The 17,763-nt window shown below is 39.8% G+C and overlaps 1 protein-coding gene across 13 annotated transcripts in view; it reads left to right on the forward strand.

Moving 5' to 3' along the window:
* ARHGAP12 (Rho GTPase activating protein 12) overlaps positions 1 to 12,892 on the forward strand; it is a 72,162-nt gene extending 59,270 nt beyond the window's left edge. For 9 of the 13 annotated variants that reach the window (XM_061468151.1, XM_061468154.1, XM_061468157.1 and 6 more), the window contains 8 exons: positions 160 to 258; positions 2,794 to 2,896; positions 3,484 to 3,603; positions 6,206 to 6,304; positions 8,385 to 8,462; positions 9,475 to 9,609; positions 9,885 to 9,987; positions 10,418 to 12,892. In XM_061468151.1, coding sequence (XP_061324135.1) covers positions 160 to 258; positions 2,794 to 2,896; positions 3,484 to 3,603; positions 6,206 to 6,304; positions 8,385 to 8,462; positions 9,475 to 9,609; positions 9,885 to 9,987; positions 10,418 to 10,592 — 912 coding nt within the window. In that variant the 3' untranslated portion in view covers positions 10,593 to 12,892. Of the gene's footprint in view, positions 1 to 159; positions 259 to 2,793; positions 2,897 to 3,483; positions 3,604 to 6,205; positions 6,305 to 7,452; positions 8,463 to 9,474; positions 9,610 to 9,884; positions 9,988 to 10,417 lie in introns of those variants that run through there. The other 4 variants (XM_061468147.1, XM_061468152.1, XR_009746047.1 and 1 more) reach the window with 3 other exon arrangements.
* Positions 12,893 to 17,763: the final 4,871 nt, after the last annotated feature.

Raw genomic sequence — 17,763 nt, forward strand, 5'->3', positions numbered from 1 at the left:
GACTGTTATTTACTGTTTTCACTGGGAAGTGTTCCTGAGTGGCTATGTATTACCTAAAAGTTATGCCAGGGAGAAATTTAATTTGACTTAGGTAATTTAACTTTTGAATCCTATTGCGTTTATCAATTCTGATGATCCTCTGTTTTTATTTCTTTAAAGCTAAAAACCCGCCAAGGAACTGAGCTCTTAATTCAATCTGATAATGACAGCTTTATTAATGAATGGTATAAAGTTCTTAACTATACCATCAACAATCAGGTACGTGTTTGACTTGTGAAGGCTCTATTTTCAGGGTAATGTTATTTATTAAAATAATTGTGTAACAACTCCTAGTGCTTCGCATACATCTTAATTTTCTGATTTTCTTGAGTGCAGCAGGGGGTTGAGGATATGACTGTTTCTGGTGGTGACAAGTGAAATATAATTAATAACGTCAAAGGAAAAAGGATGGTGCACTGGATTAAGAACCAGGAGATGTGGGCTGACCTCCAGCTTGGAAATGAGTTTCCTTCTGTGGCCAAATATTTGTTCTGTCTCAGTGACCTGAAAGAGACAGGGAGGATCCTCTCTATCTCTGACAAAGAGGGAGGAAGGGGGGAAGGATGGCCAAGGGAGTGCTTCATGACATGTGTTAATCAGCATTTAATACTGCTGTTCACTTAATAAGGCTGCACTGAAGTGCAAATTAGAAGCCCTGGCAAAACACTGTATTATTTCTTCTTATCAGGCAGTATAATGCCAACTGTTTAATCAACAGAAAAGTGTTCAAGCATTTGCTTTTGATATTGCCAAACAGGATTTACCATCTTCAAATTCAGAAGGAGTTGGAGGAGATTTTGGAGAAAATATTCCTGTCATACTAAGTTGACTTCATGTATATTCTTAATTTTTATAGTCATAAGCTTGGTTACTGCTCATATGCTGCATTTATGTTGCTTTTGATGTAGTGACCTTTGTTTCTGTTGGCTCTGATAGTGTTTTCCCCATATGGGTGTTTTCCACCCAAACACAGGCAGCTAATATGAATGTTTTGGTTTGTTTGAGTACTCATGGTTTAGGCTCCCAGTCTTCTGCCTTTTCCCAGTATGAAAATGTCATGACCCTTAATAACCAGGCAAGGCAGTGACTCTGCAGTACCCTCCTGCTGTCTGTGCTTTGTAAGGCAACTGAGGCCACTTCTTCCCTGCTTAAATACAAATGAAGTTAGAAAGGTTGAGATATGTTGAGATGAAAATGAGGCATTACATGTTAGATTGAGAAAGTAAATGGTGGAGTAGGGAGAGTTTGTCAACGCTCTGGAGGAAGTGCTATTGCTGCTGGGAGCTGATAGCCAAGAGACCCAAGATGACAAGGAAAATGTTCAATAAGTACATTATCAGACCATCTGATAAGCTGGAGCACTGAAGTTTTGGGTAGGAAAGTCTGTCAGATCTGAAGCAAGCTTTTAATTTTGGGATCTTTATGGTAACAGGGGCTGTGAATCTCTTTCCCAGGGACAGAGACAGTAGTTGTAGTGTGATGAGATCTTCCTCAAAAGAATGTACAGATTAGATTCTGATCTCTGTTCCTTCAGGCTGCTCTTGTGGCAATATGCTGTACCTGATGTACCTGAGAAGGATGTGGCTGCTCTTTTTTACATACAGAAGGTCCAAGTTACTAGATTAGACTTGTTCTGTGATGCAAACTAGATTCCAGATTATTTTTTTTCCAAAGCAGTGAATGGTTTTGAAATTTATCAGTCTGAAAAAGCTTTGAGGCCTATTAAGAGAGCACTGTCCAAATGGTGTCAGCTTGCAGAGGGATCCCTTAGAGGGAATGTTAACTGGGCAGTTCAATATATTGATCTTCGATGTGTAAAAAGGCTATCCAATGCATTTGAAAGCAACAGAGAATGAGTTGATGAAGTCATGTTTCTGCTTGTTCAGTGCTCTGGAATACACAACCTTACCTTGTCTTTAAATGTCTTCCTTGTAACAGAAGACACTGTATAGTCAGTTTTTTGTAACTGCATAAAGTCAAGTTTACTTTAGAAGAAGTGAAGTAAGAAATACGCAGTTTTGGAAGGGAAGATGTTGCAGTGAGACCAGAAGAAGTTTCTTTTCCTATTTTCTGATATGCCTGCAGTCATGCGTGTAGCACAGGTATGAGCCTGCAGGTGGGGAGTTTTAACAGTCTCTAATAGCTGCCACCACGCTACCACATGATCTACATTTTCAGTTGACTGCATTTAATGGCAGTATGCTGACAGCAATTACATAGGACAAGAATTTCAGGTGATAGTGTATCTACTTTCTCAGAGTGAATTCATTGTATGTTTTGACAGTGGTGAAATTTTCCAGCTGGTGGTTCTATTTTCTATTAAGAAAATTTGCATTGCAGAGATCAGAAATAACGTAAATGCCCTAGAAATGTTGTGGGGGTTTTTTAGACTGTTACCCATCAGGTGATTCTGTAGCAAACTCTGGATTTAGGGAAAAAAAAAATCTGTTTTTTATTGGTTGATGTAATTAAGTGATATCTGAAAAGGCTGGTTATACTTGGTTCAGTGTCCAGAAAACCTTACTTTGTTTGGTCTTATGATCAAATAGTGTTTGTCAAAGTTATTTACTCTGCCAGTGAGAATTGGTATAATTTCTGAAGATATTTTTAGCCATCTAGAGTTCAGGAAAGAACCAGCTGAATATCATTATAGGCTAAAAAATATATTTTAGAACTGCCTACAGGAAATGTTTGTCAATGCTCTATTTTGTGAATTGAGAAACTGATCACTCTGTATCTCCTTAAATCTAATAGGTAGTGGAGTCTGATGAAGCATTAGAAGATGAGATTCCAGATTCCCCAGGGGTGGAAAAACAAGACAAAGAGAAAGAGAATAAAGACTCTAAGAAACTTCGTTGTGAGTTGAAAATTTTCCATGAATTGTTTTAGCAATGCTCACTTTCATCTTTTTTGCATCTTCAGTATTATGTGTCAGTAGAGAAGAATTCAAAAGGACAGCTAGAAATGAAACTACTCCAGTTTTGGGACAGGGTTTTATATAGTTTATTCTAGATCCTGATGGCAGTTAGCAGGTTTTCTTCCATGTTTTAATAATCATAAAAAAAAAAAAGGAAATAGGAAAAAAATGTACATGTCTTTAGCTCCTACTGTATGATGCGTGAAAAAAATAGGAGAAAATAGGCAGTGGTGAAATAGATTAATTTTGTGGTGTTGTCGAATGCACAGAAGCAATTAGACGTTTGTTTTTTCTGACTTCTGTGGTTTTGATTAAGAATTGTCTTTGTGAGAGAGTTGTCTTTTGGTGGTTTGAAAAATGGATGCTATTTACTTGGAGTTCCAAAAGGAAAAAAAAGTGGATGTATTGCAAATTTGAATAGGGTTTTTTATGTGGTTTTGAGCTTAATTTTTTGATGTTGGTTCTTTGACAGATAAATGCAGTATTGATTCTTTAGATATTCATGCTAAATGTGTTTCTCTTTTCAGCAGCGAAAGCACCTAGCAATATAGATTCCACAGATCAGAAAAAGACCAAAACAAAGCTCAAGAAGTTCCTTACACGGCGCCCTACGTTACAAGCTGTCCGTGAAAAAGGCTACATCAAGGGTAAATGAACCTTTTTAACAACGGAAAAAATTTGGAAAACTGGATTTAGCAGTGTCTGTGTAGAATGGGGCTGAAAATGGTCTAGTTTTAGAGTAAAACACATGTACATAGCTGGTTTAACAAAAATCTTGGCTGTATAGTGGAACTGGTGTTTTATTGTGATAATCGTATGTCCGTACAAGGGAAAGCACAGTGCTTTGGGTACAAAACTGAATGTGCTTACCTGTTTCACAAGGATGTTTTTGTCTGAGTGGAACCGACAATAATGTGCCATCTCAATAAGAAAGGAAATATTTAGGCAAACCAGCATGAGGGTAAAGGAGTCTTAACTTGAACATCTTTCTGCCGTAACCTTTTCTGAATGTATACCTTTTTTAATTGTTTCACAACGAGTCTTAGAGATATTCTTGAATCAAACTTCTGAAAGAATCGATTTCCATTTGTCACACATGTTAAAATTTTGAGAGAACAGTATTTGCAGAGGTTTAAGTTAACGTATTTGTGTAAATTACTGGCTTGGTACTCATTGTAAAGCTTTATTTATTTATTTGTATGCTTTGGCAGGAGTTGTAGGTGGTGCTCTACTAGGGTCAGAATAGTGTATTGGTAGGCAAATATCAGACCAAATACTATTGTGATTTGCCTAACTACATACTTTAACAGGTGTGCTTCTGTTGCATGTGGCATTTGATATATTTGTGTATCTGCAAATATAATTTAACTGTAAATTATGGAATTTTTGTTTTGCTCTGCTTTACACTTAATATTCATGTCATTGCTCAGTGACATAACTTCTGACAAGCAACAGTGAATACAAAGCCAAGTTTAATTTGTACACGTGCATGCTGATGATTGGATTTTTTAAATAAAGACATTAAGGAATTAAGAGTTTGTTTTTATTTAAAAGCATGGTGTAGATTTTAAAAGTTGGATCTGTGCTGTACAGTTTTACATTTACTGTATGAATGAAAAGTTCATTCAGAAGTGTTTATTTAAATGCCCAGTGTACTTTTATGGCTGCTACAGAAAAAGCTTAGCACACAGAAAACTTGGCAAACCCAGTCTGAGCAAAAAAAAAAATGAAAAAAGCCCCACTTGGAACAGCATGCACTAAGCAGAGAAGTAACCATGGTGAAGTTTTGTGGAAAAACAAAATTACAAAGGTTACTTTAAAATGAGGGATAAAAGTATGATTCCTTATGTGGAAATTATCAAAGTTGGAAGTAATTGTAGCAAATTAGTTTGCTGCTACCTAGTATTTTCTTGTGCTGTCTAATCTGCCTTGCTTTATCTGCTATAGCTGCATGCTAGCCTTGCTTTCTACTGTGTGGGCTTTTCCAATCCTTTGCTACTGATCCTGCTGGAGTAGCAACAGCAAGACTGAGGTGTTTTGGGTCACCAGCCTTGTACGCATATAGCTAATAATGGCATTATGTGCCGGTTTTCATACTGTATAATTGGTTTGGTGTGCTGCTTGCATTTCCCAAAGCAGTAGTCAGATGCAAGTGTTGTTAATGAATCTACTTAGATTGCTAAACATGAAAAATGGGCTAGATGCTATGCATGATGCAAATGCAAGAACAGTTTCTATCTTGCATAAGCTCTGAAGTAAGATCTACTAGATACTGTGAAGACTGCCACTTATTTACCTGCTACCTTATTTAACATATTAAAATAAGGTAAAAACTTTCTTCCATTTAGGAGTGTGAGCTATTTCAGTCTCATGCATCTGAACAGGAGAGGCCATCTATTATTCGGTCATCTTTGATGAAAACCATAGAAATGGGTCTTGGAAGGACTTTGGTGATAACAAAATGTGAACATGAGGAGTTAACATGTTACTGAAATACACTGAAATGTTGCAAGAATCTGTTCTCTGCTCAAGCTGATTTTTATATTTGCTCCACTTTATGATAGAAAACATGCTCACTGGATTGTGTAGTTTTGCAAACAAGACTCAAAGCTAAATATCTGTATTGACATTCCAACCTTGAGGCCAGGTTGCCTATGCATAGTTATACTTTCATCCATTCAGAGCTCTTTGATATAAAGGTCTGTCATTTACAAATCCATGTCAGAACTTCCATTAGTTAAAGACTATGTTCAAGTAAATATGTAATGCTGGGTTAAACAGCAGGTGCAATGAAAGATGCAATTTTACAGGGTTTTCCAACAAACAATGCCAACAGCTTTCGCTTTGATTACAGTTTATTGTCTCTGTTCAGATTTTGAACAAAGGTTACAGTAAATACATTTTGAACTTGGAACAGGAATGGAGTGTAACAAGGCTTTTGAATCCATTATTTCTTATTACTGTAATGACTGTATGACTCTTACAGGTGTCTTCTGCTGGATTAAAATAATTTCTGTAGCAGAATTTCCTTACTCAGAGACTCATGTTTGTGTAACTGCTGGCACTCTTTCTTACTGTGAGCTTTTTCTTGCTGGGAACTGCTGGGAGCTCTTTTCAGAACTTTCACTCTAATACTGCGACAATTGTATCCAGTAGGCTTTGCCCTGTGTAGAGGTTTGTTTTAATCTGAACTAGTTCTGTCACTTGAGTCCTGTTCCACTGTAAATCAGTCTCTTTACTTGGTTCCAGATCAAGTGTTTGGTTCCAATCTCACCAGCTTGTGTCAAAGAGAAAACAGCACGGTGCCAAAGTTCGTGAAGCTGTGCATTGAGCATGTTGAGGAACATGGTATGGCTGAAGTTTTTTGTTTCCAAATCTCTCTTGCTAACCACATGATCTGATTTTGAATGTTTCAATCCTTAAAATGCTGTAGATTTATTTGGGAAAAGTAATCTGAAATTTGCATCTGTAGTTAGCAATGAGTTTTCAAGGGCAGGGGGTGGGGGGGGGGGGGTGTGTCTCTGTGATCCAAAATGGAGAGAGGGAAGGAAATCTTATTTTGGAGAAATTGATCCTCTTCAGTATATTTCAAGCTCAGGAGAAGGCAGGACAGCCTCCTGGCAGCAAGGATCTAAGGAAAGAGGGATTACAAGAAGTAATAGAAGAGCTCAGTCCATCAAGGTGTTTTTCCAGATGAAAAAGAGGCTGTCAGAACACAACCATTCATTTTTGGAAGGTTTAAGCATACTAACAGTCGTTTATATGAAAACTTCCTTGAAACAAACTTATAGGAAAAAGTTGTATTCCTGCTCTGTATATGCCCTGAAGAAGATACTGGTTTGATGCCCTTCAGCCAGTTACACTGATTGCTATGTGAAGATCTGTGCAATTCTGGACATTATCAGTATCCACATATTTACTCAATTTTTGTTTGCTTTTATTGAAAATAAGTCACTCCTACTTAATAACTGAGAAAACTGTTTGAAACTTACATGTGATTTTCGGGGTTGTCTGATATAAGTGACATTGCCACATTTTTGTTGAAAATATGTCGGTTATGGCTCCTGGTATGGCTGTACTCCGTCCTGGTTTTCTTGCTTCTTTCTTGCTGTTGTCATTGCCCTATCTCTTTTAAAAGATGACTGAGAGGTGATTATGGAATCTTCATAATCATAATTCAGATATATACCAGTCTTTTAATCTGAAAACATTGTCTTGAGAATCAGGGTAAGTGTTACAGGGGAATAACATGTGAGAATTTTAAGGCATCTTCCATGGGAACTTCATTTAGGATTTTGTGCAGCCTGTAGTCCTCTTTCTCAATGCTGCTGTCTTATGGCCTGGGAGGGAAAAATAACCGCTTCTGTTGCCATACCCCAGTTCAACAAACTGCCCCCTTGTTTGTAACAGCAGGCTTTATTCCATTTGTGATCTGCAGTTTGTGAGAAAGGGGTTATTTTGCTTTGTTCTTTTTTATTTCTTTTTTTATTTTAAAGGCAGGACTGCAGTGAAGATAGTGAAGTTTTCCTTTTTTAAATACCTGAGGGGAAGCTGACAGAAATGAACAGCTTTACCCCCCTGCTTCTCCAACTCTTCTTCCTACTGCCAGTACACTTCAAATCAGTTCTTTCTGTAAAGGAATGACTAGTGGATTATGGGGAAAAGGGATATGTCAGATGGTGCTGGTAACTGTGCTGTGTTGCATCAGACAACTCCTTGAGGAGCTACAGGGACTTGCAGGTATTCTGGCAACACTCACCCTTTCAGTGGCGCTGACTCACATGCTGCATTCAAGTGGCGTTTCAATTAAATTCTTTACCTCCTAATCACTTCTGAGTAACTGCAGTAGCAACCACAGACCCATTTTTCTTTTCTGGTAGAGTGTGCGATATTGTAAAAGCAAAAGACTACCCATTTTATTTTGTAGGCTGTTGGGTATTGATGAGTGTGCATGCACATCATTACTTTTCTGTGCAGACCGGTCACTTGGCAACTTTGAGATGCTCTCTATGCATGACTTGATTTTTCTTAACCATACATTAAAAAATCGAACATCCACAAAATACTTGGTTCTTGCATGTTGGAGCCCCATATACTCCCTGCCGACCCACCAAGAGCATCTTACAGACCCCTAGTCTCATTGGGGAAACTTAGAGCTGTTGCCTCATTACTACTGTTCTACTGTGTAGGAAGTTTCAGAAATTACTTTGAGCTGGATGCTGCCAGACCTGTGCAGTCAAACTAAACCTCCTCTGATATGCTCTCCCCATTAAAAAAGCTAGTTTATTTTGTCGTTGAACTGAGTGTTCTTTGTTACAAGATGGGTTTCTTTTAATTTTAATGGGTAGACCTATAAAGAAGCAGCATAATGATTCCAGAGTTCATGCATGGACAAGGTATTAAAACAGATTTAATCCCTTTGTTTTAGGATTAGATGTTGATGGCTTATACCGAGTTAGTGGCAATCTTGCAGTGATACAGAAGCTAAGATTTGCAGTCAATCATGGTAAGTTTCCTTCAACTGTATTACAGTTGCATATGCTTTTGGATTATTGAAGTTCATAGAAAGTTCAGGAAAAAGTTTTCTTAGTGTGTCACTGCAGTCTTTCATGAGAAGTGATTGTCATCTTTAAAATTACTTCAGAATTGAAGAATTTAGTGTGTAATACACATCATTTGAAAAACCTTGCATCCTGGAGGTTTAGTGTTCTATGGAGCATAGAGGCATTTCTAGAACACAATTCTAAAGAAAGATGCTAATAGAACTCGAATCAGAATGGTTTGAGTTGGAAGGGATGTTGAAGACCACCTAATTCCAACCCCCTTCAGTGGGCAGGAACACCTTCCACTAGACCAGGTTGCTCAAAGCCACTTCCAGCCTGACGCTGAACACTGCCAGGGATGGGGCAGCCACCGCTTCTCTGGGCAACCTGTTCCAGTGCCTCACCACCCTCTCACAGTGAAGAGCTTCTTCCTAATATTTGAATTTGAAGGGAGGGGATTATTTTTAAGTGACTGGAAAAACAGTAAGCATATTAAACATCCACTAGCATTAAATTTTTAAGTTAATGCTTTGTAGCAAGGTTTGCTACTCCTTTTTAGTATGTGGCTGTTTAGCTCCTCTGCCATACTCTGTATAAACCCCTTTCACATATGGCTGTATTTCAGTGTTCAGTGAGAATCAATAGGCAGCTTGCAATTAGGAAGAGGACAATAGCCCATCTACAATTTGACCTCTCATTCCCTGATTAGCAGGATCTAACAGTAACTTTTGTGTTGCATCAGCAGTTTCTATTCCCCTCTGAAAAATACCATTCGTGTAGGGGAGCTGCATGCAGTGCAGTAGGCAGAGTTTGGCCATCTATGTCTGTAGTGGTTGAGCTTTTGTATCCCCTTTTACACTGCAGCAGGGCTGAGTCTTCACTGCTGTAAGAACAGAAGAGTACTTCAGTTTATTTGTAAAAAAGCTTTTATAGCTAAATTGTTAACGTTAATGCTATTCATGTTTTCTCTTTCAGATGAGAAGTTAGACTTGAATGACAGTAAATGGGAAGACATACATGTCATCACAGGAGCTCTAAAGATGTTTTTCAGAGAATTGCCAGAGCCGCTGTTCACTTACAATCACTTCAATGACTTTGTCAATGCAATTAGTAAGTCTGGAAAACCTGTGTGTGCTTGGTTTCTATACAAGTTCCTCTCAATACATGTAATTTTCAACAGTAAAAAGAATGTTTTGGTTATGAACATGTGTCAGGTTTCCCTAAAATTGCCTGTCAGTAATGCACAGTCCTGCCAGCAGGTGTCAGTATTTTATCTCATATTAGCACTGCAAAACGTTTGCTTTTATTCTCTGTCTGTTAAATTTTATGCTGAAGTTTTAAACAAAAAACCTGAATTTCTATTTCTGCATCTCATCCTTTTGCAGAACAAGAACCAAGGCAGCGTGTCCATGCTGTTAAAGATTTAATCAAACAGTTGCCAAAACCAAATCAGGACACTATGCAGGTACTCTTTAGACATCTGAAGAGGTAAGTAGCAGATAGAAGGAAAGGCTTTGTGTTGTGGAGCATCAATTAAAGCTAACTAGTCCAATTAAAAGTATTAGGTGACTGTTCCTACTGCATATTTCTTACCTGTATTTGATTTGATGAAACCAGTATATCAGTCTGTATTTATACAAGCTTGCAGAGCCCCAAACAGACTTCAGAGAAAATGTCATAGTTGTGGTGTTCACTGCCAAGCCCTTGTGTTTGAGGGATTGTAAGAGGATCAGGAATAGCATTTCAAAATAAAACTTTTCCATAGAGGAAATCACAGCAGCTGTAGGTCCTGATAACAAGACTACTCATTAAATAAATACTGTGAATATTCATTTGCTTAGGACTGTGCCTTTTCCTATTATACTTTTACTCTAGTACTGATAAATCCCTCTTTATGTATCTTTTTTTTCTCTTTCAGAGTTGTAGAAAATGGAGAAAAGAACCGAATGACATATCAAAGTGTAGCAATAGTTTTTGGTCCAACCTTATTAAAGCCAGAGAAAGAGACTGGTAACATAGCAGTCCACACAGTATACCAGAATCAGATTGTAGAGTTAATTCTGCTGGAATTGAATTCCATCTTTGGACGCTGACATTTTTCTTGGAGTAGAAACTGGAAGTGATGGATTGACAGCAGTACTCCATCAGAAGGAAAATCTCTTGCTGTACATGATGTATTGTGTTTGTGGACCAAGCAGCAACTTGTTTTTTGCACTTTTGGGAGGGGAGAAACAGGAGAAATGTTTGACCACTTTAATGCAAATTAAAGGCATCACTTTGGTTTTCTTTGAAAAGTTCAATGTAAAAAGTGAATAGAAAAGTTTATAGTTTGCCTTTTTTACAGTAGCATTGGAAAAATGTAATATAGGTTCATACACTGGATTTCTTGGAGAGTAAAGCTATTGATCTCAAACTGGATAATCTGGAATTTAATCTTAAAATTCTGCCACTTTATATGGAAAATTCCTACCAACTGGTATGGAAGAATTCAGTGAAGTTACATCTTAACCTTGTCTATTACAACCTACTCAGATCTGCATAACACTTTTCCAAGGGGTTTCTGCATGCAGTGACTGTCTTAAATTTGTGCTAACAGTTTGGTTTAGTTTTTCAAATCTAATTCTTCACTTGATATCTGCTGTCTTCCCTCACCCACCATTCTTCTTTCTTCCTTTTATTCCCCAGCAAACTTTCTGAAACTTCTTAGTTTCCTTATAAAACAGCACACTATTTCAAACACTGAACTGGTAAGAATATCCAGCAATGGATATTTGTTTTGTGGCACAATAGAAGTCATATTTAATAAACATGTTCATTTTTTTCAGGGTGTTTCCTGAGCTTAGTTTTGTGTTATACTGATTTAAAACTAAAATCCTAAGTAAATACGGACTGTAACAGTGTTGAGTTCTTGGTATAATGCTGTGGTAGTGGAAGTTTCTTGATGTAAATACAGGCTGTCCTTTTGATTCTTGTATATAATTCAGGTCCTGTATAGTTTAAGAACACTTCAGTCACACATTTCTAATCATGGATAGATTAGCTACAGTAGCATAATGTTACCAGTGGATGTCTGGGTTTCCAGCAGGGAAACAGGTTTTGGGGAGGGAGGGAGGGGGCTTACTGTGTGCACTTTTAGATGTTAATTACATTTGCGGGCAAATAACTGTAATGCAAATGGTACTGGAGAAATACTGAGTGTGCTTGCTACATTGTTAATGCACTACAAGAGGAGCCGTTTAGGTTATTTAATATGTACAGGATATGTTAGAAAAATGTATTATGAATTCTAACATCGACAGATAGTGAAACTCATGTTTTGATAGGTAGACGTTTGATGGAATCCATGATGCTAAATTTAAGATTTTCTTTTTACATTAATGTAGAATAATTTGTAAAATTGGTTTTGAAAGATTTTGTTACAGGGAGCATGGTCTGCTGAAGATTTTTTTTAAATGTATTTTTCTAGACTAACTGCTGTATCTGACATATTTGTTATGTCTAACCTGAATAAAGAAAACCATTAGTTCTTTTAGAGTTTGCCATTCCCGCTTCAGACAACATGAACCCCTTTAAACAGTAAGACCAATGTATCTTACTGCTTGGCATGGATACTACTTGTGACAAAGGGTTGTATTGCTGGATTAAAAGATGAATGCTTACTTTGTAACCTGACAGTTTAGGAACTTCCCACTCCCTTTCTTTAACAACTTAAATTCTAACATAAGGTTCAGAGAGGGTAGAAGTAATTTATTGATATAAATTCTTTAAACCATATCCCAGCTTACAGTAGGTTCCAAGTACAGAAAGCAGGTACATTGGGAAATAACTGTATTTTGCCTTTGATCTGTTGCATTCCTTTCACAACACAGTTCTGGCTTACAGCAGAGGGGATGTGCAGTGAAGTACCGAGGTGTAACCAGTTGAATGGTACGAGAATTTCATGAGCATAGGGCTTGCATGAGAAGTCTTCAGAGATTAAAGAGAAGACGAGTTACCTTGTGGCTTTCTCACTGTCTTCTTGTGGTAATGGTGAAGTCTTGTGGTTTGTTGCAAAGCGACCTGGGTGAGAATTGTGAAAGCTCCGTCTCCCATTGCGTTGTCAGCTCCTGGTAGGCTGTCAAACTGGAGCAGTGCCAAGTGGCAGGTGTGCGTCAGGCTACCAGAAAGTATCAGCAAAGCTGAAGTCTGTTGCTGCGGATTATTCAAATCCCAGCTTCAGCTGTGAAATGAAAAAGAATTCCCACTGCTAAATGAGAGGGCTTACCCACAGGTCACCTTTTCTGTATGAGTGCTATGTTTTTCAAAGAAAGAATGCCTTTTTAGAACAATTTGATAATGAGGATGTCACACTTTTCCTTGTATTCCCCCAAAATAAAGCATTCTGTTACTACAATTTATGGTATGGTTTTGTGCAGTGAAGTTGTCATGTTTTAATGTTCTCATTTTTAGTTTGGGGAGGGGAGAGGTATTTTTTTAGTTGAAAGGTGTAGCTGAACATTCGAGGCAGTCAGCAAGAGGAGGCTGTCCAAGCTGATGGTATGCTTGTCGTGACCAACTTGAAACTGTATGTATCAGCACATTGGGTTTATTCACTACTTAAAATACCTTGCTTGTTCCTGCAGTTAGCTTTCTTTTAAAATTCAAACCCAGAATTTTGCACAAAGATAGCAGGGGAAAACTCTTTGTATTAAATGAAACATAATTATATATTCCTCAGTTTGTTTTAAATCGGGTTTGGTTCTGCTTTAAAACCAATATATAGTAAATATAAACTTTTGCAGCCATAACCACTCAAAGATTCTGGAGGTCCAATGTTATGTATCAGTGCCAGCTGAAATTCTTTTCTAGCCGTGTTCATCTCTGTAGATCACCTGCACAACATTAGTACCAAGAAATTCTCAGACTTGTACTTGATCTGTACCAGTTGCGGGTTTCTTCACTTTAAAACTTGAGAGAGAACGGGCACAAAAAGGATAAGGCAAATAGTCATTCTGTGTAAACTAATTTTTTTAGATCAGAGTTGCATGTAAGTGAGGCTTCCTGTGTGCAAGTGGGTTGGTCACGCTGACCACCTAGGCCCAGACTTTCCATCTTCACAGAAAGGTATGATAAATTCCCTTTGTACTGAACCCATTTTGTCCTGGCAAGGGCATCCTTGGCTTGCAGAGTGAGAGAGAGAAGGGAGTTTGTAGGTGAAACAGCATCAGTTTACTCCAATGTGGAGCCCTGACTTTTTCCCCATAGTGAAGAACAGCTTTTTTTAGCCCCAAAGTAATGATATTTTCTGAATCAATTGGTTAATTCATAAGGCATAATGTAAACCAAGCACAGTGGGGCATTCTGCTGGGCAAAGGGGGAGGTACGGCATGTCTAATGAGGCCTTCTGCAGCCGCTGGGGAGAGGAGAGCTTCTCCGAAGAATCTTAATTAGCCTCCACAATTGCAAAGTTTTGTGGGCAAGCAGCTGGTAGGACTGGATCAGACCTTTACAAAAGTAGCCCTATGTGAGTGTGGGACTTAAATGAACATCTCCCCCCCCCCCCCCAAGCCTTCTTGTAAACAGAGCACTTGTAAAACAAGATCACACTGTGTAACAGACCAACATGAAAGACATTCAGAGGCGAGCCGGCCTCTTGGTCCTTTTTACTGCCTTGAGAATTAAATAGCAGCTCTAATACTAGAGTTCCCTACAACTTCCACAATTGGATTTGAGTTTGTTAAGGAATTTCACTAATATCTGTCAGAAGAAGAAATCTTGTGTTGCATTCAGCAACCTCGGAACTGAAAACTGGAGCATGGCAGGGTTTATTTCTCATAGAAGCCCATCTTGCAGCTTATTGCACCAAAATGTAGCTGGCTACAGAAGTGGAGAGTGGCCCCTTAGTGTGGGAATAAGTAAATGCAAAGCACTGGAGGCAACCAGACAAAGCAGGTGTGATGGACAAGCAAGATGGCAAAGAAACAGTCACTTAGAAAATCTGCAGGAATCCAAGCCAGAGACCTGGGAAAAAGCCAGGCTGCCAAGAGACTGGGTTTGGGGTTTTCCTTTTCTTTTTTCCTTCTTTTTCCACAATGCAGGTGAAGGCCTGGCTAATGTTTCGTAGGGGTACGTTGCTCTGTAAACAGAGTTCAAGTGACATTGCAAAACAGCAGTGCCCACCCTTCTCTAGACTTTTCCATAGCAGCTTCTGTGTCAGCTGATGTGCTTCTCTTCAGGTTCAATTGACCCAAACACCTGAGTGCTAATGGGGTTCAAGAAGTATGTTCCTTCAGTATAATCGTGAATGCACAACTAGCATCTGCGTGATACAAAAATAAACCTGTTCTCAGTTTGGCAGCATTGTGCTGATGGCACTGGATGCCCCATCCAAGATCAGAACCAGATCCTGAAGAGCACCAGTTTGTTTGTTACAAACTCAGCACTCAGGAAGAAGGAAATGTATGAAGCTGAACAGGGGGAGTATGCAGAAAAAAATAAAACCCAAAGCTAAACTGTCCCTACAACGAGTTTAGATTTGCATGTATGGTATCGATCTGCTCAGAATAGTTTGAAAATTCATAGTGTCTAAGAAACAGCTGTCCTCACAAAACAAAACTACTGTAATTAAAAGTTGTCTTTTTTTTTTATATCTAGCACTGGAAGATAACTGTTAAACGCTGATCAGCTTGTCTAGTTGTCATAGAATCATAGAATGGGTTGGGTTGGAAAGGACCTTAAGATCATGTAGTTCCAACTTCCCTGCCACGGGCAGGGACACCTTACACTAGACCAGGTTGCTCAAAGCACTGTCCAGCCTGGCCTTGGACACTGCCAGGGATGGGGCAGCCACATCTTCCTTGTGCAGCCTGTTGCAGTGTCTCACCACCCTCACATAAATCTCCTGTTCATCATGTGCTGAATCCCGATGGTTGATCAAAGCACTGTTGGTGCTAGCCAACTGATGTGCCAGTGCCCTCTGCCTTTTCTTTACCAAGAGGGTTCACCTTCCTGCTGCAGGGGTGCTCTCCCTGGGGCTAAGTGAGTATATTGCCTGTGGGTGCTGGCCTTGGCAAGGCTTCTGCCAACACACATGTGACGTGCTCAACTTTGTGCTTGCTTCTGTGAAACAAAATGGAGACATGGCTGTGCAAGAGGTCCTCTGCATGCCCTTAAAGCATAATGTACAATGAAGGATGCCACCATATTCCCTGCTACATAATGGCTGGTTCATAGCTGAGGTACTGCTCTGATCAATATACTAATCTTGCTCTAAGTTTTCTCTTTGAAGTGTTAAGAAGAAAACTTTTCCTATTAATGTCTCCCTTTCTCTGCATCCACCCACCTGCTATTCCTGCTGCACTGAAAGTCAATCCGACTTGGATCATTTGCTTCCTTATTTGTACAACGGCCTGAAGCCTGGGGACTGGAATGCGCTGTGCTCTGCCCAGAGTGCCACTTCGCCTACGGAGGCTGAGGTAGCAGCCGTTCTGCCATAGACACTTCATTAAGGCACAGTCAGCAGCGTTAATGCTAAATGGTGATGTAAATAGGGGAAAAGAAATTAAAAAAGGAAAAAAAACTCACTAGAAGAATAAAAGAATGGTCCTTTCAAGGTAACAGTTAAAGCTGGCTGAGTGCTGCTCCCCCGCTTCCCAGAGTGCCCATTCTTGTGTGTTGCAGCAATGTATATAAGCCTAGCAATGAGGTATTATATTTGGCATGAGAGCAAGGGAAAGCAACGTAATTCCATGCAACCTCCACCATCCGTATCGCTTGTGTAGGCTGAGCTGTGAGCCACCTGCCGAGGAGATGGCACAATCTTCAGGTTTGCATTAAAACACTGCGGCTATAGGCTAGGGTCATACTTGTCCCTTTCTTTGGCTTGAGCTTCCCAGCCTGCCCTATTTAAATGCATGAAAATAAGTAACTTTCTCTCAACCTTTCCTGTGTGTGGATTACAGAAGCTGTGTCCAGCAAGCCAAGTGCTCAGGGTGTCCGTGGGTACAGCTTCTTCCCCTGTATATACACAGTTTAGTTAAGAGGGGGAGAAGACAGTTTATTATAAACATTGAACAGTGGGCGGCATCATTAGCTCTTAAATATCATAACTAACTCCCGAGGTGGTTGTCCTAATGTGTTCTGGGCTCTTTGCATCCCTGAGATAAAAGGAAAGCCTGAGCACGTGAGGGCAGGATGCTGCACAATGAAAGGTTGAGTGCTGCTGTTGCTGTCAAGGCATACTCCGTTTTGCCATCATCAAGTCTTAGTAAATTAGAAAGGCAGCAGGAAGGAAGGAAAGGCACAAGTCCCCACCTCTGGCTTGCACAGCACAGGCATCGCTTCTAAATTATGAGCTAAGGCTTGTGGCATGTTGCAGGCCACACAGCACAATTATAATGGTCCTCTCCAGTTTTAAAGAATCTATGAATGAAGTTGGCGCGTAGCCTTCCATTTAGCCATTGGTTTCCTTGTTCCTACTTGGCCATTCACAACCTGTATCAAATGAAAGCGCTTTTCCTGGCCAAAGCTTCATTCCCATTTCTGTCCTAATGTGATGCTGCTCAATGGAACAAGCCTGTCTCATCACCCACTGCAGCACTGGCAGCCTCACTGTGCTGGAGCATTCCTTGGGACTGGGATGGCTGTGGTGGTACCAGGTACTGCCACAGTTCCAACTAGTGACCATGAATTCAGTAAAACCCTGTTAAAGTTACTCTTTCTTTACGACAGCCACCAAGGTGGCTTGCAGCCACCAAGGCTTCAGTCTTGAAGTGCTTCACACCAGATACAAAGAAATCCTCAAAGCTATGAACCCTGGCAGCCCCAACCAGCGCAGTCCTGCCATGGGATGTGGCACCAGCACTGCAGTTTCTCCCCCAGCCCAGCAACGGATGTCTCTCTGGGAATACATAGGCAGAATGTGCTAGAAGGCAGCCTGCAGAGCACCCAGCACTCCTGCCTATCCCTGCCTGGACACAGCCAGCATGAAGCAGTCCCAGGCCACAGGCATGGGCACCAAAGATGACTGCAGAGAGAGAAGTCAGGGCTGGGAGACAAAGAGCTGTATTTCTCCCAGGCCCAGCAGCAGTTTGGGCTGCTCTTAAAGACCTCTACTGCCGGAGAGGGTAGAGTCTCCCAGACAGTTTTATCTAGCATGTAATCTTCATCCCACTCAGAAAGTTTTTCTTTTTGCACATCTAAATAGCTCTTGCTGCAGTTTACTTTCATCTTTTTCCTTACTCTGTCCTTATCTATTGCTTTTATCCCATTCTGCAAGTTACTTTT

The sequence above is a fragment of the Pezoporus flaviventris genome, unplaced genomic scaffold (assembly GCF_033815535.1).
Source record: "Pezoporus flaviventris isolate CSIRO_AGI_PZ_B2104156 unplaced genomic scaffold, CSIRO_AGI_Pfla_v1 ptg000047l, whole genome shotgun sequence".
Taxonomy (NCBI): Eukaryota; Metazoa; Chordata; class Aves; order Psittaciformes; family Psittacidae; genus Pezoporus; species Pezoporus flaviventris.